Raw genomic sequence first — 24,906 nt, 5'->3', positions numbered from 1 at the left:
TAAATCATTAGAAAGAGGTGATATAGGATCGGAAAGTGCAGAATCTTTATGGATTGAGCTAAGAAATAGCAGGGCTAAAAGGACCCTAATGGCAGTTATTTATAGGCCTTCAAATAGCTGCAGGGATGTGGACTACAAATTACAACTGGAAATAGAAAAGGCTTGTCAGAAGGGCAGTATTATGATAATTGTGGGGGATTTTAACATGCGAGTGGATTGAGAAAATGAGGTCAGCACTGGATCTCAAGAGAGAGAATTTGTAGAATGGCTGCGAGATGGCTTTGTAAAACAACTTGTTGTTGAGTCCGCTAGGGGATCGGCTGTACTGGATTGGGTATTGTGTAATGAACCGAAGGTGATTAGAGAGATTGAGTTGAAGGAACCCTTAGGAAGCAGTGATCATAACAGGATTGAGTTCACTGTGAAATTAGAAAAAGAGAAGCTGAAATCTGATGTGTCGGTGTTTCAGTGGTGTAAAGGAAATTACAGTGGCATGAGAGAGGAACTGGCCAAAGTTGACTGGAAGGGGACACTGGCGGGAAAGACAGCAGAGCAGCAGTGGCTGGAGTTTGTGCAAGAAATGAGGAATGTGCAAGACAGGTATATTCCAAAAAAGAAGAAATCTTCGAGTGGAAAAAGGATGTGACCGTGGTTGACAAGAGAAGTCAAAGCCAAAGTTGAAGCAAAGGAGAGGGCATACAAGGAAGCAAAAATTAGTTGGAAGACAGAGGATTGGGAAGTTTTTAAAACCTTACAAAAGGAAACCAAGAAGGTCATTAAGAGAGAAAAGATTAACTACGAAAGGAAGCTAGCAAATAATATCAAAGAGGATACTAAAAGCTTTTTCAAGTATATAAAGAGTAAAAGACAGGTGAGAGTAGATATAGGACCGATGGAAAATGATGCTGGAGAAATTGTAATGGGACATAAGGAGATGGCAGAGGAACTGAATGAGTATTTTGCATCAGTCTTCACTGAGGAAGACATCAGCAGAATACCGGACACTCAAGGGTGGCAGGGAAGAGAAGTGTGCGCAGTCACAATTACGACAGAGAAAATACTCAGGAAGCTGAATAGGCTAAAGGTCGATAAATCTCCTGGACCAGATGGAATGCACCCTCGTGTTCTGAAGGAAGTAGTTGTGGAGATTGGGGAGGCATTAGCGATGATCTTTCAAAAGTCGATAGATTCTGGCATGGTTCCGGAAGACTGGAAGATTGCAAATGTCACTCCGCTATTTAAGAAGGGGGTAAGGAAGCAAAAAGGAAATTATAGACCTGTTAACTTGACATCGGTGGTTGGGAAGTTGTTGGAGTCGATTATCAAGGATGAGGTTACAGAGTACCTGGAGGCATATGACAAGATAGGCAGAACTCAGCACGGATTCCTTAAAGGAAAATCCTGCCTGACAAACTTATTACAATTTTTTGAGGAAATTACCAGTAGGCTAGACAAGGGAGATGCAGTGGATGTTGTATATTTGGATTTTCAGAAGGCCTTTGACAAGGTGCCACACATGAGGCTACTTAACAAGATAAGAGCCCATGGAATTACGGGAAAGTTACATACGTGGACAGAGCATTGGCTGATTGGCAGGAAACAGAGAGTGGGAATAAAGGGATCCTATTCTGGTTGGCTGCCGGTTACCAGTGGTGCTCCACAGGGGTCCGTGTTGGGGCAGCTTCTTTTTACATTGTACATCAACAATTTGGATTATGGAATAGATGGCTTTGTGGCTAAGTTCGCTGACGATACGAAAATAGATGGTAGTGCTGAGGAAACGGAGGGTCTGCAGAGAGACTTGGATAGATTGGAAGAATGGGCAGAGAAGTGGCACATGAAGTACAATATTGGAAAGTGTATGGTTGTGCACTTTGGCAGAAAAAATAAACGGGCAGACTATTATTTAAATGGGGAACAAAATCAAAGTTCTGAGATGCGACGGGACTTCGGAGTCCTCGTACAGGATACCCTTAAAGTTAACCTCCAGGTTGAGTCAGTAGTGAAGAAGGCGAATGCAATGTTGGCATTCATTTCTAGAGGAATGGAGTACAGAAGCAGGGATGTAATGTTGAGGCTCTATAAGGCACTGGTGAGACCTCACTTTGGAGTACTGTGGGCAGTTTTGCTCTCCTTATTTAAGAAAGGATGCGCTAACGTTGGAGAGGGTACAGAGAAGATTCACTAGAATGATTCCGGGAATGAGAGGGTTAACATATGAGGAACGTTTTTCCACTCTTGGACTGTATTCGTTGGAGTTTAGAAGAATGAGGGGAGACCTCATAGAAACATTTCGAATGCTGAAAGGCATGGACAGAGTGAATGTGACAAAGTTGTTTCCCATCATGCGGGAGTCTAGTACGAGAGGGCATGACTTAAGGATTGAAGGGCGCCCATTCAGAACAGAAATGCGGAATTTTTTGTTTAGTCAGAGGGTGGTGAATCTATGGAATTTGGTGCCACAGGCAGCAGTGGAGGCCAAGGCATTGGGTGTATTTAAGGCAGAGATTGATAGGTATCTGAGCAGCCAGGGCATCAAAGATTATGGTGAGAAGGCGGGGCAGTGGGACTAAATAGGATGAAATGGATCAGCTCATGATAAAATGGAGGAGCAGACTGGATGGGCCGAATGGCCTACTTCTGCTCCTTTGTCTTATGGTCTTATGGTCTTATTCCCTGGAGTTCAGGAGAATGGGGGGAGGGGGTATCTCAGAGAAACTTTCCGGATGTTAAAAGGCCTGAAAAGATTAGATATGGCAAAGTTAGTTCCCATTGTAGGGGAGTCTAGGACAAGAGGGCACGACTTCAGGATTGAAGGACACCCATTTAGAACCGAGATGCGGAGACGTTACCGTAGTGAGAGTGCGGTAAATCTGTGGAATTTGTTGCCAAGTCGTTCGGGTTTTTAAGTGGGAGATAGATATTCTCTTGATTAACCTGTCATCTTCCGGATCGGGGTCTCTTTAAATTTACTTTGTTTATGTTACGATACGGACCGTTGACTGCCTGTTTCCCTTTGGTTCCCTGTTTTCCCGTGTCCCTCGGCCTTGGTGATTAGAGGCAATTTACTCTCGGCCGAACCGGTAGTTTATAGTCTCCGGCTTGCAGCTGTTCGGCGCGGGAGCGTCTGCAAAGTCACTAAAGCTACGGATTGCCAATGTCATCTGACCGGAGCAAGCCTGGTCACCGCTCGAAGCGAGTGCCGGTAATTCGCCTTTCCTCGCTGGAGCAACCCTGTCAAAGCGAGCCTACAGTTTCCTCACCGAGGTGGGTCCGTCAGTTAACCCGCCGGGGGAATCAAGAACTGCTGTCTACTGTTCTAAGTTCCGAGTCAAGTCCCGGCCCTGGCAACATCTTAATTCCGAGTCAAGTCCTGGCCCTGGCGACATCCTAGTTCCGAGTCAAGTCCCAATCCTGGCGGCATCCAAGTACCGAGTCAAGTCCCAATCCCGGCGGCATCCAAGTACCGAGTCAAGTCCCAATCCCGGCGGCATCCTAGTTCCGAGTCAAGTCCCAATCCCGGCGGCATCCAAGTTCCGAGTCAGTCCTTTCCTGCGGCATCCAAGTACCGAGTCAATCCTGTCCCTGGCAGCATCCAAGTTCCGAGTCAAGTCCTGTCCCTGGCGGCATCCAAGTACCGAGTCAATCCTGTCCCTGGCGGCATCCAAGTACCGAGTCAAGTCCTGTCCATGGCGGCATCCAAGTACCGAGTCAATCCTGTCCCTGGCAGCATCCAAGTACCGAGTCAATCCTGTCCCTGGCGGCATCCAAGTACCGAGTCAATCCTGTCCCTGGCGGCATCCAAGTACCGAGTCAATCCTGTCCCTGGCAGCATCCAAGTACCGAGTCAAGTCCTGTCCCTGGCCGCATCCAAGTACCGAGTCAAGTCCTGGTCCTGGCGGTCAGTGATCCCTGTCCTACCCCCCTGTTTGAATCCCTTCTCTGACCCTCTCGCCTCTAGCCCTCGTCTGTAGCCCTCGCCTACACCTCGATGTAGTTCTATCGCCGGAGCTAGTTAGGAACTGTCTGCTGTTCGTTGGTGTTTGTCTTGTCTTGTCCTCGCCTCCGTGGGGTAAGTTAGACCGTCTTGCTGTTGCCCCGCGGGGGGTTATGTCTTGTCTTGTCCTCGCCTCCATAGGGTAAGCCAGGCCGTCTTGCCGTTGCCCTGCGGGGAGGGGGGGGCGGGGGGACATGTCTTGTCGTCTTTGCCTCTGTTGGGTAAGTCTGGCCGTCCTGCCGTTACCCAACAGATGGACCTGTCCCACCTTGATGTGGAGAAGGTAAGTCCCGGCCCTATGTCCTGTACCCAAGGAGGGGTCCCGGCTCTCTGTTCTGTGCGTGAGTCCCGTCCTTATGTCCTGTACCCAAGGAGGGGTCCCGCCTCTGTGTTCTGTGTGTGAGTCCCGGCCCTATGTCCTGTACCCAAGAAGGGGTCCCGACTCTGTTCTGCGTATGTGTCCATGGTTCCATGTACCTGCTCTTCCGAGACCGAGGCTCTGTGTTTTCCATGTTCCTCCTCTCCCCAGCCCATGTCATGTCCATGCCTGGTTCTGGGGTCCAAGCCCGAGGCAAGACCCAGGTACTGGGTCCTTGCCCAGTCTCGGGCTCGGAGTCCATACCGTAGCCTCTTCATGTCGCCTCTCGTTCTGGGATCCGATTCCGAGTCCTAGCCCAGACCCTTGGTCCCAGCCTAGTCGTAGTCCTCAGTCCTTGTCCAGTTCGCTATTCCTGCTCCTGCCCAGCTCTCCTGGTATCGACCAATAAACTAAATCTAAGTAACCTCACAAGATGTGTCTTGCATTTGGGTCCACCCTTGCTCCCAATGCGCCCCCCCCCCATTGTGACATAGCCAGGTCATCAAGGGGTATGGGGACAAGACGGATGAGTGGGGATGACCGGAAATACTGAATCAGCATATGATTAAATGGTGGGGCAGACTAGTTGGGCCGAATGGCCTGCTTCTGCTTCTGTACCTTATGGTCTTATGCTCATATGGAGCCACAGTTAAATCAGCGCAAGATTAAAATCCTCACAAGGCCTCATTGCGAGGAGCATAAAAACTTAGTGGTTACATATCAGGAAACGTGTCCAAGATCGGAAATCCAAACATCAAACAAGTCAACAAATTCAGATATCTTGGCAGCCAAATAACAAGTAACACAGGTGTCAAATACAGAATATCAATGGCGAAAGAAACTTTCCAGTAAATGAAGTCCATATTAACAGACAGAAAGATGAGCATGTACACTAAAAATAAAATACTGCAGATGAATTATGAAAGGACGCTGGCGACTAATATCAAAGAAGATACTAAAATCTTTCTTAACTATATAAAAGGTAGACAGTCGAGGGTAGATGTAGTGCGGAATTTTTAACAACGTGCAAAATGAGGCAAAATGACATCTAGTGAGGTCCGCTCATTGTAAATTAAACACTTTGAACAAAAGATCCTTCAGTGTTAGTACTTGGAATTAGGGAGCGTCAGTGAGGGCCAATATATGGAAACCCATTGCTTTGGACTGTTTTTCCGAGATTAAAACAGAACGAGAAGGAAGTGGGGTGGGGGGGGGGGGTGGAGAGAGAGAGAGAGAGAGAGAGAGAGAGAGAGAGAGAGAGCTTGAGGTTGAAATGTGTTCATTGAAATGTGTTCTTTGAAATGTGTTCATTTTTCCATTGAGATTCTCCGAGTCTTACGGGGGAAAATCTACAGCTATTGAAATCTACAGTTTCAGGTTCAATTTTGCCACAAGACAAATTCCGAGAGCGGAGATGGGAGCTTGCAAATGATAATTGAGAAAGGTTGATTCAGGCTAGACTTTTAAAGGTCTGACAGCAGGAGATAAATTTCTCTATATTTCTGTTGGATTGAAAAGAAAGTCTGGCAGGAGTATGGAACATTGGATGGCACGATTTATTGAGTTCGACGCCAGGAGGAAAAAAAAACATGCGATTCCCTAGGTCAGTTACAGACAGCTGGGATGAAGGGAAGCACTGAAGACGGATATTGGATCCTGCTACCTTCTCAAGGTGGAAATATGGTTTGCCAAATGGATGATGAGATCTTTCCCTTTGAAGATTAACGATACTCAAACAAATCATAAGTGTGTTGTGGAATAATATGTTGAGAGGGAATAGGCCCTCAAAGGCCTACGTTATCATTTATGTGTGGGGTCGCCGCGGGTGAGAATGGTCTTCAGTGTGAATATATTATCTCATAATTTAACCGTCGAGAAATAAATCAACGTACCTAGAATACCTATCTAGGGGGAATCAATGGGATATTTTGGGGTTTCTTGGTCTATGGGAAGAAGTGGTTCATATCTTAAAATAAAGGTACCCAAACCTCCAGAGTCTGACCGGGCGCACCCAGTGCAAAGACCAAAACATTCGACACAACACCCTGACCTCCGTGCACATCCCTAAATCTGCGTGTACTGCCTATTTCGAATACTTATCCCTAAATCTTCGCGCAGCTCTAAATTACGGTGCAACCCAAACACCGTGCGCATCCCCACATCCGTGTGCACCAATAATAAGTTCAACCCCCCGCAGGTCTGTGCGCACCTCCATATCCGAAAACTTCCCTCACATCAGCGTGCACACCCATATCCACAGACAGCTTAAAGCGTATGCTCCTCCAAATCGACATGAAACCAAACCATTCTCTGCCCCAATTTCACCTCGGACACTTCCTCATTCACACTGGATTATTCCTGAGCAAGAATCATTTCAGAATGCTCACAAAATAGTTGCTTCAATGAAACAGCTTCGAGCTTCCTCCTACCTCGAATTCTGCAGATACCCAAAATATGTCCAAATTACACCGATATCCCGAATCCACATGCAACACCACTATACGTGTGCGACCCTAAATCTGCCGAGACACCCGAATCTGTGCTCATCTACTAATCCGTGTGGGACCCGCCCGTTCTTTTGCAACCCTTCTCAGGCCGTTCGGCCCGACTTCATCTGTACCTGGAGCGGGGCCCATCGATGACAGGATCGGGGCGGTTTTGTTGGAGAAGTTGGATGCGAGTTCTGGGGGTGTAGGCTTGTTAGTGTGGATCAGCACCATGGGCTTCAGGGCGAGAGGGAGGTGTGTGAGAAGCGGGAGAGGTCAGAACGTGGGCAGCAGAGTGGAGAAGGAGAAAAGCAGAAGAAAGTGAGCAAAGATGACTAAAACCATACTCAGCCTACTGTCCTCCATCATCATCCCCTCTTTCTCCCATCTCTACACCTTTCACCATCTCTTTCCACCCAAATCTCTCTCCAGACTCTCTTCCCGCTTTCTCCCCATCTTTCTCACATTCGTCTCCCAACTTCTCTCCAACTCGCCACCTATTTTTACTCCCTACACCCTCATCCCCTGTCTACTCCCTTCCTTCATCAGATTCTTTCTCCCACACTCCCCCTCTCTATCACCATTCCCCTCCCTGCTCCACATCCATTGCTCTGCGCCGCTCTCTTCCGCGCTCTCTCACCTCTTTCTCCGCTATGTCCAATCTACTCTCTCCCCATTCCTCCCCACCCGCACCCCATGAACATAAATATCCCACTCCTTCCCCGTTTTACTTTCTTCCATGGCGGTCTGCCTTCTGCTATTGGAACGCGCCGCCTCCCCCCCGCCCCCGCCACTTCCCCAGCTCTGCATCTCTTTCACGAATCAACTTCCCAGCACTTTACTTCGCCCCTCCCCCTCCCGGTTTCACCTATCACATTGTGTTTCTCGTTCCCTTCCCCCACTCCCCCCCCCCATATGTTAACTCTACTCCTCATCATTTTTTTACAGTCCTGCTGAGGGGTTTCGGCCCGAAACTTAAACTGTGTTATTTTCCATGGATGCTACCTGCCCTGTTGAGTTCCTCCGGTATTTTGTGGGTGTTCCGTTGTGGCTTGATGTTTCATCAACACATTAAGACACTGTTTTCTTTCTGCATTCCCATAGCTTGTAACTCTCCGTTTTTTTTTTCAGATGCGAATTTATTTCAGTTGTTCATAGGGAAATCTGTCCACAACAATGCATATCATTAATGTGTTTATGTTCCTTTTCCCATAACACCCATGCAGGTCCTTTGCTTTCAGTCAGCTGTATTCCCATCCACTCTGTTCACACTCGTCTTGTTTCAGTGTTGTTCTCATTTCACACCAATGTGACGGGGTTCTGAATTACCCCTATGAACCGTGCTCGATTACCCCTATGAACTGTGCTTTTGAAAAGAGAGAGAGAGGCATTTAACACCGACATGTTGTTTTGAAAAGAGAGAGAAAAAGAAAGAAAGAGAGAAAGAGACGAAGACTAACGTTTCGACTGTCACTTTAAGGCACGAGAGAAAACTGACTACCTTTTGGATTTCTGCAGAGTTGGAGAGAGGCAACACCGAAACAGCTTGTAAGTTACTATGGTGACTGAGGGCGGCGTTATTTGATGGACAATCGATGTTATGATTTTTTTGGCAGCGTGTTTATACTTCTCAAGAACATTCGCCTGCTTGTACATTTCTTACACAGAGAAGGGAAGGAGGAGTTATTTGAATGACAGGGGTACCCAGTACGGTAAGATAAATAGGAGGTCAGATGATATAGACCTAAGACGCATGTTTTGGACACTGAATGAGCTTTGTTGTGCCCTCAGGAAAAGTGGGTTTTTGGAGGATCGATCAGTCGCTCTTGCAATGAGAAAATGGAGTGACCGGTGGGGTGTGGTCCATGTGTCCACCCTTGCCTGAGTTGATATTTCCACACCGAAAACCGGTCCCCTTTGTCGGTGACTTTTGAAGGATTTCGGAGGACAACGAGAAGATCGACGGTGTCAGCTCAACTGAAGACTCAAAGCTCTCTCCCCCGCCTCTCTCTCCATCACTCCTCAACTCAACACCACGAAATGAACTGAACTGAACTTTACTCATCATCGTAAGACTGTATATTTTTACCCCAAGACTTAACGAAGCTCGGTTTTTCACATATATTTCCGCACTTACTGATTTATTTACTTATATATAATCATTACTAACCTGTTTGATTTATCTACATTTATATTACTGTATTGAGTAGTTGCTAATAAATATTATTAGTTAATAGCAATACTGGACTCCAAAGTACTGTCTGTGTTTCAACAAGTCTTCCAGCCTTCGTTAGTTTTTTCATTTCTACTGCATACCCAATGTGTCGTAAGGCAGCTCTCAGGCTTAACACCGAACAATCAATAAAAGACGCCATTGTTGTTCGCCATGTTTGCAACCCAAATCATGTCTACACAAAATACATTAAAAAACCTTCCAGCTCACATTGGATTGACGTGACTTATTAATTGAAAGAACGGTGATAGTCGTTTCCAAAGCAGCGGTGGGTGATGGGAAAATTCATGGTAATTTTCACCTGTTACCCGTCCAACGAGCTGTTTCCCGTCCACCCTACAGCCATTTTGTTTTATTCTGGCATCTTGCCCCTTCCTTGTCAGTCCTGAAGCAGGCACTTGGCCCGGAACATTATTCTTTCGACTTTATTCTTTTCAAATATGTTCCTGAATTGCCGAGATCCTCCAGTATTTTGTGTGAAACAGAGCAGCCCAATAGCAGCATAGCATAGGCCTATGATGAAAATGTCTATGAGGGGTTGTAATGGACATGACCAACAATAACAACCACAGAACCGGGAGGGAAGACCGAGAGTGTTTCACAACATTCACTGAATTCTCCAATCGTCACTTCTTCGTCTTTGAGATTTTGCAATTCTTTGTCAAGCTATCACAATTGGGATTTTAGTTGAATGACATCATGTTTATTTTTACCCCAGCTGTTGGAAGACACGTCAGCCTTGTGTAGTATTGAATATTCAGCGTGCTGGAGCGAGTATAAATGAATGAGCGTGGAGATTCATCAGCTCAGAGTTTCTTCAGCGAGATCGCGGGCAGCTGGCAGACAGGCTGAATCTCACACAGAATGCTTGAAGCATTTTACAGCGTGAGAAAAGTATATTACATGATCATTTTCATTATTGGTGTTCCTGGTAAGAACATAGAATAACTAAAAATTGTTATTCTATGTACACGTTCTTTGGTTCAAACAGTGTTGTGATGTCGGTGGATCGTTGAGTGCACTGAAGACACGATGACAAAACTGTGTTCATTTTCAAGCTCCATGATCTCGGCTGAAAATAAACCATCAGTTATAACAGGTGTAGAAAGGAAGATCGGGGAGATGGCTTCCTTTTGTGGATTCATGGCCGCCAGTTTTAATGAATTAATGCATTAGTTAATTATTTCTGATTGCATTCCTTGCTATAGTGCGACGGAACCCTCCAACCTAGAGTAATGCAGAATTTAAAAGAAGCGAGAAAACTGGGGCCCATGTGGGCGGGTGACGAACGGTCAAGGAGGAACTTTTCCGTTTATCTCTGCACAGAGACTCACGGAGCTGCGATACAGTATTTCACTCATTTTTTTTTTTGTTTGTTTTGTTTTTCCCCCAGTGAATTTAGTGGCGATTGTGATCCTGTCCCGGGGAAAGTGCGGACTCTCCAAGTGCACCACTCGTTACCTGGTGGCCATGGCAACGGCGGATCTACTGACCATCGTCTTTGAGGTCATACTTTGGAGGATCAGTTATTATTTCTTCCCTGGGACTTTCCTGGACATCACTCCCGTGTGCAGTGTGATCTCTACTCTGGGAGTGGCAGCCACAGACTGTTCTGTCTGGTTCACCGTCACTTTTACATTTGATCGGTTTGTCGCCATCTCTTACCAGAAGCGGAAAGCAATATATTGCACCGGGAAAACTGCAGCTGTGGTTCTGACAACAACCGGCGCTCTGTTCTGTTTTAAAAATGTGCCCTACTTCTTTCGATATCGTCCTGTGAAAGTGATTGACAATATACCCTGGGACTGTATTATAAAGCCGAGCTACTATACGCATCCCGGCTGGGTGGGATATGTCTGGCTCGCTACCGTTCTTATGCCATTACTCCCGTTCGTGTTAATACTGTTGTTCAACGCTCTGACAGTCAGGCACATTTTAGTGACGAGTCGCGTCCGTAAGGGGCTGAGGGGTCAGAACAAGGCGGAAAACCGCAGTGACCCGGAGATGGAGAGCAGGAGGAGGTCTGTGATCTTACTTCTCACCATCTCCGGAAGCTTCGTCATCCTGTGGTCGGTAAAATTTGCCGAATTCCTTTATTACACAGTTGCCGTATTGGATCAAAATAATTACAACGATTCGGAATACATTCTTCAACACTCTGGAGAGATGCTGATGATGTTAAGTTGCTGCACAAACACGTTTATTTATGGGGTAACTCAGTCCAGGTTCAGAGAGCAGTTCATCAGCGCAGCGAAATATCCGCTCGCGTCAATTATTCAACGAATTAATAAACAAAATATGTAAGTTATTTTCAAAGCCGGTGGGAGCGTTTTCCACTTTGACACTACAGAACCGGCGGGCATCGGATAACGTAGCAGCTGAAAGAACAGAATTGGTATTAAGCTCTTAAGAGCCGCGGCACGGGAACTGGCACCCGAAGCTCCAGAAAGCGCCTCCTACCAATGATTAAAACTATGTTGCTTTCAGTTGTTTTCTCACCATATTAACACTTCTTCTCCGCTACACACCTTTCGATTATGATTCCCACACTGCAGCGTTAATGCTTACCTCTCAGAGGACCGAGAGGAAATGTTCCCCTCGCAGAAATGCTGGCGTCAGGCGGAGAACGATCGGAATACATCCCAAGTCTCCGGGAGATCAGATTGGACCTGGTCCATGCTCGGAGTGAGTAGGCAATCTCGTAAAGAGACTTGTCTTAGTCTATCCAACATTGGCACGTCTTTCTAAACTAAATGAGCAGACAGCATCAACTTTAATTATCCAGTGTACCCGGGTGCAGTGAATTGGTGATGTTTTCCATAAGACCATAAGACATGCGCACGGAATGTCCCCCAAGATCCAATTATGGTGTGTAGAAAGTGGGCCAATGGTGAACTCAGACAGTAATTAAACCACAAGACATAGGAGCAGCATTGGACCAGTCGTGTTTTCCAGCTCTTCCGCTTAGATGATCTGTTCCTGAACCCCAATTTCCGTCCTCCTCTCGGAAACCGTTCGCACATTCACCAGTTAAGAGCCTTTCAAACTTTCTCTTAACCACATCCGGGAGCTTGGTCTCCCCAACTTCTGTGGGATCAAATTCCACTCCTCTTAAAATAGATGCCATTTGCCTTCGCTACTACCGAATTAAGCTGCAAGTTCGCCCCAGCGAATCCAGAACCGATGTCCAAATGCATCTTTTATTTTTGAGTTTTCTCTCCAGTTAGAACATTTTCGACACATTCATCATCCCTTCCAAAGCACATACCCCACACGCCCATAACCTGCATTCCAGTGTCACTTCGTTTCCTACTCGGTCAAACGAAACGTTTTTCTGCAGATCACCCTGTCGGCGACAGTACTTGTTTCTGCAAGTAACTCTGGGCCAACTGAATCCCGCCCATGAGCTGACTCGGACGGTCATTAACCCACAAGGCTTAGGAGCAGAATTGTTCAATATAATTGTAGCTGATTAACTCGGGAGTCAGTTCTTCCGCTGCTCTGGTCTCCAATCAAGCCCCCCCAGGCCACCTACACAAACACAGTATTTGCGTGTATTCCAATGCCTCCGATACTCTAGCCGTCACCACCCTCCCTGACAGGGAATTGCAGGGATTCACCCAGTCTGACAAAAGTAACATCTCTCTACATTGCTTCAAATGACTGTCCCTTAACTGAAACGGTGTCCTCTCCATTATTACCCTCCCAAACGTGATAATACGTTTATATGTACCTTTTTGCCGCTTAAGGTCATGTAGGTCTCAGGAATGTAATTCTTCCACCCGAGGGATACAGACACAGCCTGTTCCGATTCTCTCAGAACACAGAACAGGAACTTCTGGTCCATGATAATCGGTGTCCACCATGAAACCAAATTCACCTAATCCGTGCAACACACATCAAAGTTGCTGGTGAACGCAGCAGGCCAGGCCGCATTTCTAGGAAGAGGTAGAGTCGACGTTTCGGGTCAAGACCCTTCGCCAGGACTAACTGAAAGAAGAGCTACTAAGAGATTTGAAAGTCGGAGGGGGAGGGCTCAACTAATCCGTGCTGTCTGGCATGATACATAAACTTCCATTGGCATCTGGTTATATTAATTTGCCCAACATACCTCCTTTAAACACATCCCCTCTCATCCAATGTGCGTGTCCTCGAGTATTTTTGTTTTTCATTTTCAGGTTGAGAAAATGATTCAGGCTGTCGACAGTAATTTGCGTTCCTGATTTTATAAACTTTTGTCACGTCTCCCCCAGAACCCGAAGCCTTAGGGAAAATATTCCAAGTTAATCTAGATTCTCATGTCTAGCTCCAATTTGCTAGCACTTCTTCGTGTTCTTCACTACCTTGGCGATGCTACGGCATGTCCACATGTTTATAAACGGTTGTGAGAGTCTGTCCCATGTCTAACAATGGTTATATCTAATGGCAGTAACCGAGGGGGCAAGGAAACATTTTTATCCCTGCTATTTACAATAAGCCAAAGGCCGCTGCCTTTTGACACCTCTGTCCTCGGGCCAAGTTGCTGCCATTTAAACCTTTCACTATTTGAATCCCACGGTATGTTCTGCTCAGCCTGTTCCACGCCAAAGGAACTCAACTCCCAAACTTTTCAATCCCTCCATATAACTGAAGTGTTCCTTCCCAGGCAACATTCAGATATCTGATGTCTGCACACTCAAGAGGTGCCATCATACCTGTAGCGTACTGTCATCACCTGAACTACACATGATACACCCGCAGTGAAACAATTTACCGTATGTTTCATAAAGCAGCAGTGCAACTTCCCTTTCAATATGGGTGTCGTGGTAAACAATGTTTACCTTGTTTGCAATATTCGGTGGGCCGGTGATTCGATTTTCTCCAGGAGCGAAGGAAACTGATAGGTAACATGATCGAGGTACATTTATCAAAAGTGGCACAGATGGGTCAGTCAGTTTAGCTGTGAAAAAGAAATCAGAAGAAATGTAAAGATATATATCATAAGAAAAAAAATAATTGAGTTATGATCAGAGAAACAATATTTTAATAACAGCAGGGAGGAAATGTTCTTGATTTTTTTCTATGCAGAGAGTTGCCCATATCGGGCAGGCACTGCCAGACGTGGTGGTGGCGATTTCATCTGCGAAGGCAGTTTAATTTCTACCTTTGGTGTCTCTTTCTTCCTTTCCTTTCAAGGTGGATCGTTCCTGTCGAAGACCCTGGCCTAAAACTGCTTCTTGTCTACTTCTCCCTCAGCAAAGCGGCCGTCGTTATCGAAGCCCCTGCACACTCACGTTGTTCTGCTCCCGGCCCCTACAATCATGCAAATAGTACAAAGCTCCGTCAACAGCCTACCAGGGCTAACGGAATTTCTGTCCCATTGTGTAAAGATTAGTGAACAGAGCTCATGCAAATAAATTGAACTTTTGATCTCACAGCCCACCTCGACATGACCCTTGCACCTCATTTACAACCTACTCTTCATGTTCTCTGCAAGTGGAACACGATCCAAAGTTCAAAGTAAAATTATAATCAGCGTACAAACATGTCATCACATACAATCCTGATAAACGCTTTCTGCGTGCATACTTAGCAAAGCTATAGAGCAGTAACCGTAAATAGAATCAGTAAACTGTAAAATTCTGGAACTGTAACCTGTAAACAGACTGTGCACATGCACGGAATCAATAAGTAGCATTTAATAATGATCATGAAAGAATCCTTAAAGGAGAGTTCTTTTATCCCCATTTTTCCTCAATGTACTTTCGTAGTGAAATGACCTACATGGGTGGCATGCAGAACGAAGTTTTGTTTTTGTCACTGTAACTTGGTAGAAGCGACAATTTCCAATTTCCAATCTAAGGAGAATTATACGTCGCCATGGAGACACGTGATTAAATATTCATAGCGGCAGACAAACACTACGGGCACGCATACTTTGAGGGGGGAGGGATGCGAATGAGGTGGGTCTCAGAGAAAGATTGAAAATGTTAAAAGGCCTGCACAGATTAGATATGGCAAAGGTCTTTCCCATGGTAGAGGATTCTAGGACAAGAGGGCAAAACTTCAGGATTGAATGACGTCCTTTTAGAACTGAGATGCGGAGAAATTACTTTTGTCAGAGGGTGGAAAATCTGTGGAATCTGTTGCCACGAGCGGCTGTGGAGGCCAAGTCATTGGTGTATTTAAGGCAGAGATAGATAGGTTCTTGATCATCCAGGGCATCAAATGGTATGGGGTGAAAGCAAGGGAATGGGGATAACTGGATGGAGTGGATTAGCCCATGATTGAATGGTGGAGCAGATTCGATGGGCCGAAAGGGCTACTTCTGCTCCTAAGTATTATGGTATTATGGCCTTTTTAACAATGGATGAAATGGTCAGATGGACGGGCTTTCGGGACATTTTGTCTGCAGCTCAGGAAGACATTCCGAGACAGGTGCAAACATTAAAAGAATAGTTTCGACTAGTGGGGCCCGTGGACTGTCCACAAATGTAACAGGCAATTTGCTTCCAAATGGATTGAAATTTCAAATTCATTCTTTTTCCCACTGTTTCTCCCCATGATAGGGATGATCATCGTTACTTTCTCGTGAACGCCTGCAGGAAAAATATCTCAGGGTAGCATAGTGTAACATACGTACTTTGCCAACGAATTTTCTTTGCCTGCTCTGAATGTGACTTTCTTATAACAGCTTATATAGGAGCAGAGCTAGACCTCGAGGGGACCCTGGGCTGTAAAGTACCTGGGACTGAAGCTGAGCTCAGCCGAGTGGCAGAGGGACACGAGTTGTCGAAGGCATGAGTGATGGACCGGGGGAGACCTCGCCATGCAGTATCCCAAGGAACGTCTGAAACTGAAGAGATGGGTGATGATAACGGAGGTCTCAAAGAGTCAAGAGACCCCAGATAGACTGGCCTCTGTAGCATCGGGGGAACAGAGGGCTGAGACTATCCCCCTAGTGAGATATGTTACTATCATTTACAAATGGATTGGAGCTTCTGACATCACGAAATTCCTTTGTAAACGGTGTTATTAACGATTGGATGACATATTATTTCTGATTGTATGACATATTATTTCAAAGTCATGGGGACGTGACCATTTTGGTGGGGGCGGGAGGGAGGGGAGTGTGTAATGCCCTGGTTTACATTTTTACTGTTATGCTGTACGTATTTCATTTTGGCAGTGATATAAGAGCACTCTGTTCTGTTTTCATGCTTGTTTGGGTCACTGCTGAACATAAAAGATAAGACAATGTGTGCCATCTAATTAGGATAGTCAGCTTCAGCCCAGTTACTTTAGAGCCCAGGATCCTTTCGAGGTCCATCTGGAAACCTGTCTGTCCACAAATTGTCCCCTGGGTTTCACCTGCCTTTTCGTGAGAAGTGTGAGAAGACTCTTCCTGAATTAGTGGGGAGTTAGCAAAGGGCAGCGTACACCACACCCCCATTTCCTCATCGTCCGAATCCATATGCCGTTCAGCGGCGGTGGTGGTTCTACTCTTCCCTGCTGCTGATACTTCCAGTCTCTCTCATGGGTTCTGTTAACACACACTGCTCAAGTCCAGCACACTGAACCACGTCGCGCCACTCAGGCAAGCCAGCGTGTCCTCGGTGCTCGGGGCTGTTTAGTCGACGGGGACTGTAACCGTGTTCAGAGTCCGATCGTAAACACCTATCCGTATCTTCCCGTTCTTCATCCTGGCCACCACTATTGGAGATGCATAAGGGATTCGGGACTCAATGATGATCCCGGCTTCTTTCATACTGCAGATGCTGCCGAACGTCCTTCCGCAGGTGCCAGTCACCGCGACTTTTCTCTGAGCGGGGTGTCCTCTGTCACCCCGATAGAGTGGCGAGTGTTCTTGAAACAACCCACATCAAACTCGTCAGTAGAAAATGCATCTTTCAGCTTCAACATCTTCTCTATCAACCTCCTCTTCCAGCCTCCAGGTACCGGGGAGTCACCAAAGTTGAGTGACTTGGCTGTCAACTTTCCCTTTCCCGGGGAGAAGTTCTCCCTGGCTTGTCTCACAGGAGCACTAGACATTACCGTCACCGGAATGAGATGCGCCATTGGCATACCCCGCCTGAGGGTGACGTCCCGCTCCGAAGTGCTCCTGACACTCTCTGTCATCGTGTTCACCTGTACAACCGAGAGATTCTGCAGCTCGGGCCTCACCAGTACCTCAGCAGGACTCCTGACTCCTCTTCGCGGTCTTCAGGAGCTCACTCTCCGAGGGGTTCCGTCGTTCACAGTCCCGCCTGGTGTCACTCTTCACCACAGATATAACAGACGATGCCGGCCGCTCCCCTTCTGGCGGGATGCCGGCCACGAGCAGCCCTCTGTGTAGTTTGCCCCTTTAGGGGTCCGCTTCCCTATCACCTCTACCGTACACCTCAGTCCTGAACTCGACCACAAGCTCCTTCACCATTCCTCGGTGTGTGTTATCAGGCCAAGTGGACCGCTACCGAGGACTGCACCCTGTGGACGGAGGCCTCCCGCGCCTCCATCAAGTTTTCTTCCTCTCTTAGATCTCTGATCAACTGGACAAACGAGGGAAGAGGGCACCTCTTACGAGACATTCGGAAAACCAAGCGATCAGGTCCGGTGAATGTGCGCTTTTCGCCAGTGGCTCCTCTCAGCCGTTTGAATGGCCCCTCTACGCCGCAAGCAATTTAGCTGCATCTCTCGGCGAATAACGTAGGCAGAACCTCCCGACCCCACCCCCCCCCCGCTCCTGAAAAATGTTCTGAAATCCCGTCATAAGCTCCAATGGGTTTCCCATCGAACCAAACGCCTATTCTAGCGTTTGTACATAGGCCGCAGTGGTAGCTAAGTGGTTCTGTGTCTTTACGGATCTCACTACGTCGATAGCCGGCCCGTTCAATCGCTGTCGTTCTTCGTCATTAGAGCACTGCCCCTTATCCAGCAATTTAGAGGTATTCCATGCCCAAGCCTCATACTCCTCTTTCCTTCAGGGGTGGGCTTCATTCCTGAGAACAGGCTGAGCCTACGATAGCTGAGACTTTGAAACTGGGTATTTTGCCATTTATTCATCAGGCAGGTAAGGGCCACAAGCTCAAAATGCTCAGCCCTCTCTGGAAGACTCATTAGACCCTCTACTCAGACCACTCCTGCCCCTCGCTCCGCAGAAACGATAGCAACCTGTCTTTAAAGTCTCCGACCCCAACTACGGGAAGCTCAGCTTCCGATTCGGCACGCTCGCCTTCACTCCCGTCCTCCCGCAAAGTATGGACAGCCCGCGACCGACTCCTGTTTCGAGGCCACAATTGTACCAGGCAGTTTTACTGCAGTTATTTCAGTTCTAGTCCGAACTAGAACAAAGTCTTTGACCGCCATTTTATCAAATCTCCGCTTCACCCATGCAGCTTCCGTAGCCACGTATCGTAATCACTTTACCAAACAATACTTTAACACAAACACAGAACCCTCTGGATTAGCGCTCAGGGCAATCACACAGCATCCAACGAAATCGATCCCGGATGAGCCCCTACAATGAAGTACCCTGGCACAGCGAAGGCAACCTCCGGCCATGCCAAACTCGTGCGGTTGAGGCACGCTCGCTCCTACCCCAAACCCCGGTTTGTGTGGATGCTGTGTCAGTTGCTACCCTGTTACAAATTAATGCCATGAAATAACAGACTTTGCACTGCATACGGTTAAAATACCAGGTTTCCCCCGCCATCCGAAGGTAGAGCGTTCCTATGAAACGGTTCGTAAGCCGAAATGTCGTAAAGCGAAGAAGCAATTACTATTTATTTATATGGGAAAATTTTGTAGGCGTTCGCAGACCCAAAAATAACCTACCATATCATGTCAAATAACACATAAAACCTAAAATAACAGTAACATATAGTAAAAGCAGGAACGATATGATAAATACACAGCCTATATAAAGTAGAAATACTTTTCCACAATCATTACTGAACTGTTCTCCGGAGCGAAAATCTCACGTAAGCGCCGTCGGCAGAAAATCTCACGCAAGCGCTGTTGGCAAAAACACGCGCAAGCGCTCTCCAGTAACCTTTAAGCTATGAAGCTGCCAATTCATACCAAATAACACGTAAAAATACACAGCCGATATAAAGTAGGAATAATGTACGTACAGTGTAGTATCACTTACGGGAATCGGGACAGCGCCGAGCACACTGATGTTGGTGTGTTAGACTGAGTCGTCGGAGTTTGGGTGGTGCAGTGGCCCCCACCCTCCAGGCCACTGAGCGATACATTGCCGCGAAGAACGCAGGGTTCCAGCGGTAGCCGGGAGGTACGCAGCACATCTTAAGAAAAAAGCCGAAACAAACATGCTAATTAATTAGGTGCCGCCCGCATTGTCGGCCCGGATCAGTGCCGATTTCCGATTGCGTCGTCTCTAATCGGGGCCGACAATTGCGTGTGGGCGGCACCTAATTAATTAGCATGTTTATTTCGGCTTTTTTCTTAAAGATGTGCTGTGTGCCTCCCGGTTACCTTTGCATTCTCCGCGAATCGGTATCTGTCCGTGGCCTGGGGGTTGGGATGGTGGGACACTGGGGTGTCATCTGGTCCCCTGTTTCTATTAGGGCAGACAATTCATCTTCTCTTGTGACTGCCCGCCTCGATGTCGAGGGTCGAGGTTCGTCGTCTGCTGTGGCTGATGTGGGAGGCTTGCTTGACTGCTGAGCCTCGCGTGTTTTTCTATCACACAGTTCTTTAATAAGGACTCAAACCATCCTGCAAATATCCCCTAAACCGACGCCCCTTTCAAAATTAAAGTCGTACTTTATCATTACTCATTCGGTTTCGATTGTTATCCTTTTTTCTTCCAATTGCATCGGCTCTTCATCTGTCAGTTCTTGATGAATGGGATGCAAAACCTCTTCAACAGCATCTTCGTCAACTTCCACAAGTCAAACTCGCGTTGTCCTTACTTCGTTCACCACGATCAAAACGCTTAATTATGTCTAGTTTTACCGTAAGTGTAAGACCCTTACGAGCTCTTTCAGGCTTTTCCGATACCATAAAACTCATCTTGCAAACGGCTGCTCACAGGCTCGTGTTTAAGCAATGCCCGCGAGAATGCCGTTCCGAATCGGGGGGAGAGCGGCTGCTAGGGGCGCACTGCCTTTCATCGCGCGCTGATTTTTTTCGCGCGCTGAATTTTTTTTTCGTAACAGTGAAAACACCTTCTGAAAGCGAAAATAGGGTACTAATGTAGGTCTTTCGTAACAGTGAGGTTTCGTAAAGCGAACGTTCGAAAAGCGGGGGACACGTGTAATTGTGTTTATGAATCTTAACTAAAGGGTTAGTAAAGAATAACAAAAAGAAAGGGGTCCATTCTAATTAAACAGTCATACGTACACAAGTTGGAACTCATCTGGAACTTTTCTGTCACCCAGGCGCTGGGGCCTCGGTCAACGTGAAAGCTCACACCACCCTCCGAACGTCGCTCACAAACCATCTCGAACAAACAGTTCTCCCAGCGGATCGTATGCTACGACCAGTTCTCCCCAGCGTCTTCGCTCTTCATCTCCTCTCTAACCAAAAACATCAAGCCCAACCTTAATGCCTCTTAGCAGAGAAAACCTCCCCTTAATCCGAACATCCTAATTGCATGGCACACATTTCTCCTATCTGTTAATTTCAACAGTAACCAAAACAAATATGAAAACAAGTAGTTCATAAAGAAGAGCACAAAATGAAATGCCTACAGCACAACAGTAAAAATATGAAACAGGGCATTACACGAGTAAGTACGACTATCTACCTTACTGTCAACGCTACCAATTTAGTGCATCTGCAAAACAATTGTCACTGTTGTTACAAATGTAATGAATGCAGATGCTCTGTCGTTTTAAGCAATTGCACCAGTTCGAGGGTCACGTGTAGGGCGATTGAGTAATTTGCTTCATATCGGTGCAAACATTCAGTGTACCTGGGTTGCCACGCGACGGACTGAATCGATTTTGAGCTCACGCAAAATGCTGGAGGAATTCACCAGGTCAGGTAGCATGTATCAAAATGAATAAACAGTTGACGTTTCGGGCTGCGACCCTGTTTCGGGATGGAATAAAAGGGCGCGAAGATGCCACAATGAGTAAGTTGGGAGGAGGGCGAAAAGAACAAGCTAGAAGGTAATAGGTGAAGAAGATGTGTAGGATAGGTGGCTGAAATGTGGCTGGGGTGATAATGGGAAAAAACAAAGAGCTGGAAAAGATGGAATTTCATAGGAGAAAGTGGATCATGGGAGAAACGAAAGTAGGAGGGGACCAGAGAGAGGTGATTAGTAGGTGAGAAGAAGAGTAGGAGGCCAGAGTGGTGAAACGAAGAAGAGGGACGGGGTAGAGGGAAAACACCGGAATCTGTGTTCATGCCATAAGACTGCAGGGTCCAAAGGCAGAATGTAAGTTTACACCTCCAACCTGCGAGTGGGCTTATGTGGCAGAAAAGGAGACAATGGGCCGATATTTCGCACTGGGAATGGGGATTGGAATTGAATTGCGGGAATTCTGCTTTTTGTTGTTGGAGCTGAGGTGCTGGCCAAAGCGTTAATTAATTTGAAGAAGGGAAGCTTGTAGGGCGTACAGCTCCGGGGTTGAGCTCCCAATGTTGTTTTTTTTTTCTTCTTTTTTTTTGTTAGTGTTTTTTTTTGTTTCAATTAGCAGGGGTTCTTTTTTCCTTCTTTCTTTTTTTCCAGAAAAATAGTTTTAACTTTTTGTTTTTTTTTTCTTGTTATTATTGATATATTGTTTAGCTCGGTTAATCAGTTAGTTTATCTCTTACTGTACATATTGATATGTTAACTTGATTACTTTAATGTATTTTTGTTGATTTTCAATAATAATGAATGAAAAGATTTTAAAATGAAATGAAATTAATTTGAAGAAGGCGTCTCGGCTCGAAACATAGACGGTTTGTTCATCTCCATAGATGCTGCCTTTCCCGTTGAATTCCTCCAGCATTTTGTATGTGCCGTGATTGTTGTGATTAATGGTTTGCGTGCGTTCAGTATCTTCGTAAGCCTGGATGTGATATCAGTTTAAGGCTCTTCACTATACTACAGGAGCTTACGAACATATTATTCATATATATTTTTTTTTTGAAAGATCGATAAGCGGCAGAATGCCCATAGTGAAAGAGAGCGGCCCAATACAGTATAACATTAGTCTATCATCAAGGTCTATGTAGCCCAGGAATGGACAAGATCAACAATAACCGAGCGGTGAGCCTGAGAGGGCTTTGCAACAACATTCACTGACTTCGCCAATTCATCCTCTTTGAGATTTCACAATTTCATATCAAACTACCTATACCTCACCATAATTGGGATTTTACTTGAATAACATCATGTTTATTTTTACCCCAGCCGTTGGAGGACACGTCAGCCTTGTGTAATATTGAATATTCAGCGTGCTGGAGCGAGTATAAATGAATGAGCGTGGAGATTCAGCAGCTCAGAGTTTCTTCAGCGAGATCGCGGGCAGCTGGAAGACAGGCTGAATCTCACACAGAATGCTTGACACATTTTACCCTGTGAGAAAGATACATTACTTGATCATTGCTGTTATCGGTGTTCCCGGTAAGAACATAGGCAAACTAACACTTACAGTTCTATGTGCGCAGTCCTTGGACTCGTTCAGTTACTGACAGCGTTGTGATGCCGGTGTGTCAGTGAATGTGGTGCAGATATTGTAATAAATCACGGTGTTCGTTCAGAAGTTCTTTGCAGTTTAATCCATTGCCTCGGCTGAAAAGAAGAAAAAAATAAAAAAGAAAACAAATGTAAAGTGGAAGCACGAGGAAATCTGCAGATGCTGGGATTTCAAGCAAAACACATCAAAGTTGCTGGTGAACCCAGCAGGCCAGGCAGACTGCTCCTCTTCCTAGAGATGCTGCCTGGCCTGCTGCGTTCACCAGAGATGGATACATATTGTGGATTCATGGCAGGCAGCTTTGTTTATCAATGCAAAACCACTGTCAAACTCGATAATCCAGCGCGCTCGGCACCTTTACGGGTTACTTGGTGCTTTTTTACCCGCATCAATAGTTCAACATGCTTTAAATTCAAATTTAAAGGAATTGCGCTGCGTTTGGAAAAATAGTGCTGCAAGTTTGAAGGGAACGTGGTACGCCAAACCCCGGTGAGATTCACTTGTGCGTTAGATCGCGAACCATCGGGATTTTCGAAAATTGAAATGTGTCCGTGTGTGTTTTAGTTTACAAGTGTTTGTTTCCACGCCATATTATCGATGAAGAGGGGATTAGCCAATCCAGAGGTGATTGTTAGATGCCTGACGGCGTACCGTACATGGTCCGCTCTGCAACAAGAAACATCGATCTGTTTAAATAATGCTTCTGTAATTTGGAGCAGGTCAGAAGGACTGTACGATAAAAAAGAAAAGGAACTTCCAGATACGATCTCTTGACATAGTGTGAAGGAACCGTGGCCCAAGTGTAGTTGCAGAATTTAAAAGCAGCGAGCCTAGCTGGGTCCGCGTGGGCGGGTGACAAAGGGGAGTCCAAAAGCAGATGAATGCTTGCGAACAGGGGAAGTAAATCTGCTACGAACTTTGAACATTGTAAATGGACAAAGTCAGAGGCAGTGAGGCGTAGCGACATGCGATGAGGGCCAGAACATCGTGGAAGTTGCCTAGGTATCCAAACGTCACGCATCGGTCGACAAGTGCCCTTGGAGATCAGTTCAAAGAGCCTCCTTGCCAAATCCTGCTCCTATTGCAGTACCTAGTGCCATAACATTTCTCCCTGCTTGCGCGCATTTGAGGTGTCTGCGAACCCCGATTTACACCTTTCAAACCTTCAGTAATGAGCGCCTGCAAAGTTGGATTGTTGTCTCTTTACAGCTTATCTTAGCACAGAGCGGTGAGACAGCAATTCACTCAGTCTTACTGCTGTTCCCCCCAGTGAACTTAGTGGCGAATGTGATCCTGTCCCGGGGAAAGTGCGGTCTCTCCACCTGCACCACTCGCTACCTGGTGGCCATGGCAACGGCGGATCTACTGACCATCGTCTTTGCGGTGATATTGTGGCGGGTCAGTTATTATTACTTCCCTGGGCATCACGCCCGTATGCAGTGTGATCGCTGCCCTGGGAGAGGCAGCCACTGACTGTTCTGTCTGGTTCACCGTCACTTTTACATTTGATCGGTTTGTCGCCATCTGTTGCCAGAAGTGGAGAGCAGAGTACTGCACCGGGAAAACTGCGTCTGTGGTTCTGATAACAACCGGCGTCCTGATCTGTTTGAATAATGTGCCCTACTTCTTCATATTGCAGCCTGTGACAGTGATTGACAATATACCCTGGGACTGTTTGCATGTGCCCAGCTACTATACGGATCCCGGGTGGGTGGGATATGACTGTCTTACTACTGTTCTACTGCCAGTACTCCCGTTCATGTTGATACTACTGTTCAACGCTCTGACAGTCAGACACATTTTAGTGAGTAGTCGCGACCAAAGGGGCTGAGGGGTCAGAGCAAGGCGGAGAACCGCAGTGACCCGGAGATGGAGAGCAGGAGGAGGTCTGTGATCTTACTTCTCACCATCTCCGGAAGCCTTATCATCCTGTGGTCGGTGAATGTTGCCGAATTCCTTTATAACATAATTGTCGGATTGGATCAAAATAATTACAATGATTCAGAACACATTTTTCAACACACCGGATACATGCTGATGATATTAAGTTGCTGCACAAACACTTTTATTTATGGGGTATTATGAGAGCAGTTCATCAACGCAGCGAAATATCCGCTCACGTCAATTATTCAAATACTTAATGAACAAAATATCTAAGCTCTTCTCGGAGGGGGTTGTGGTGATTTCCATCTTAA

The 24,906-nt window shown here is 46.4% G+C and overlaps 2 protein-coding genes across 5 annotated transcripts in view; one reads left to right on the top strand and one right to left on the bottom strand.

Moving 5' to 3' along the window:
- Positions 1-9,825: 9,825 nt before the first annotated feature.
- Positions 9,826-11,378, top strand: LOC134341946 (probable G-protein coupled receptor 139). The gene is made up of 2 exons (XM_063039900.1): positions 9,826-10,005; positions 10,468-11,378. The coding sequence occupies exons 1-2, from the start codon at positions 9,939-9,941 to the stop codon at positions 11,376-11,378; spliced, it is 978 nt and encodes a 325-aa protein (XP_062895970.1). The 5' UTR covers positions 9,826-9,938.
- Positions 11,379-14,232: 2,854 nt separating this feature from the next.
- Positions 14,233-24,906, bottom strand: part of LOC134341939 (zinc finger protein 229-like) — a 35,777-nt gene continuing 25,103 nt past the window's right edge. The window contains exons 3-4 of one of the 4 annotated variants that reach the window (XR_010016909.1): positions 22,667-22,806; positions 14,233-14,366 (exon numbers count right to left, since the gene is read on the bottom strand). The gene's annotated coding sequence lies outside the window, so the exon portion shown is untranslated. Of the gene's footprint in view, positions 14,367-15,863; positions 15,910-20,426; positions 20,597-22,477; positions 22,591-22,666; positions 22,807-24,906 lie in introns of those variants that run through there. The other 3 variants (XR_010016912.1, XR_010016910.1, XR_010016911.1) reach the window with 3 other exon arrangements.

This window comes from Mobula hypostoma, unplaced genomic scaffold, assembly GCF_963921235.1.
Source record: "Mobula hypostoma unplaced genomic scaffold, sMobHyp1.1 scaffold_42, whole genome shotgun sequence".
NCBI classification, from domain to species: Eukaryota; Metazoa; Chordata; class Chondrichthyes; order Myliobatiformes; family Myliobatidae; genus Mobula; species Mobula hypostoma.
This window is presented reverse-complemented; position numbering and strand designations above follow the sequence as displayed.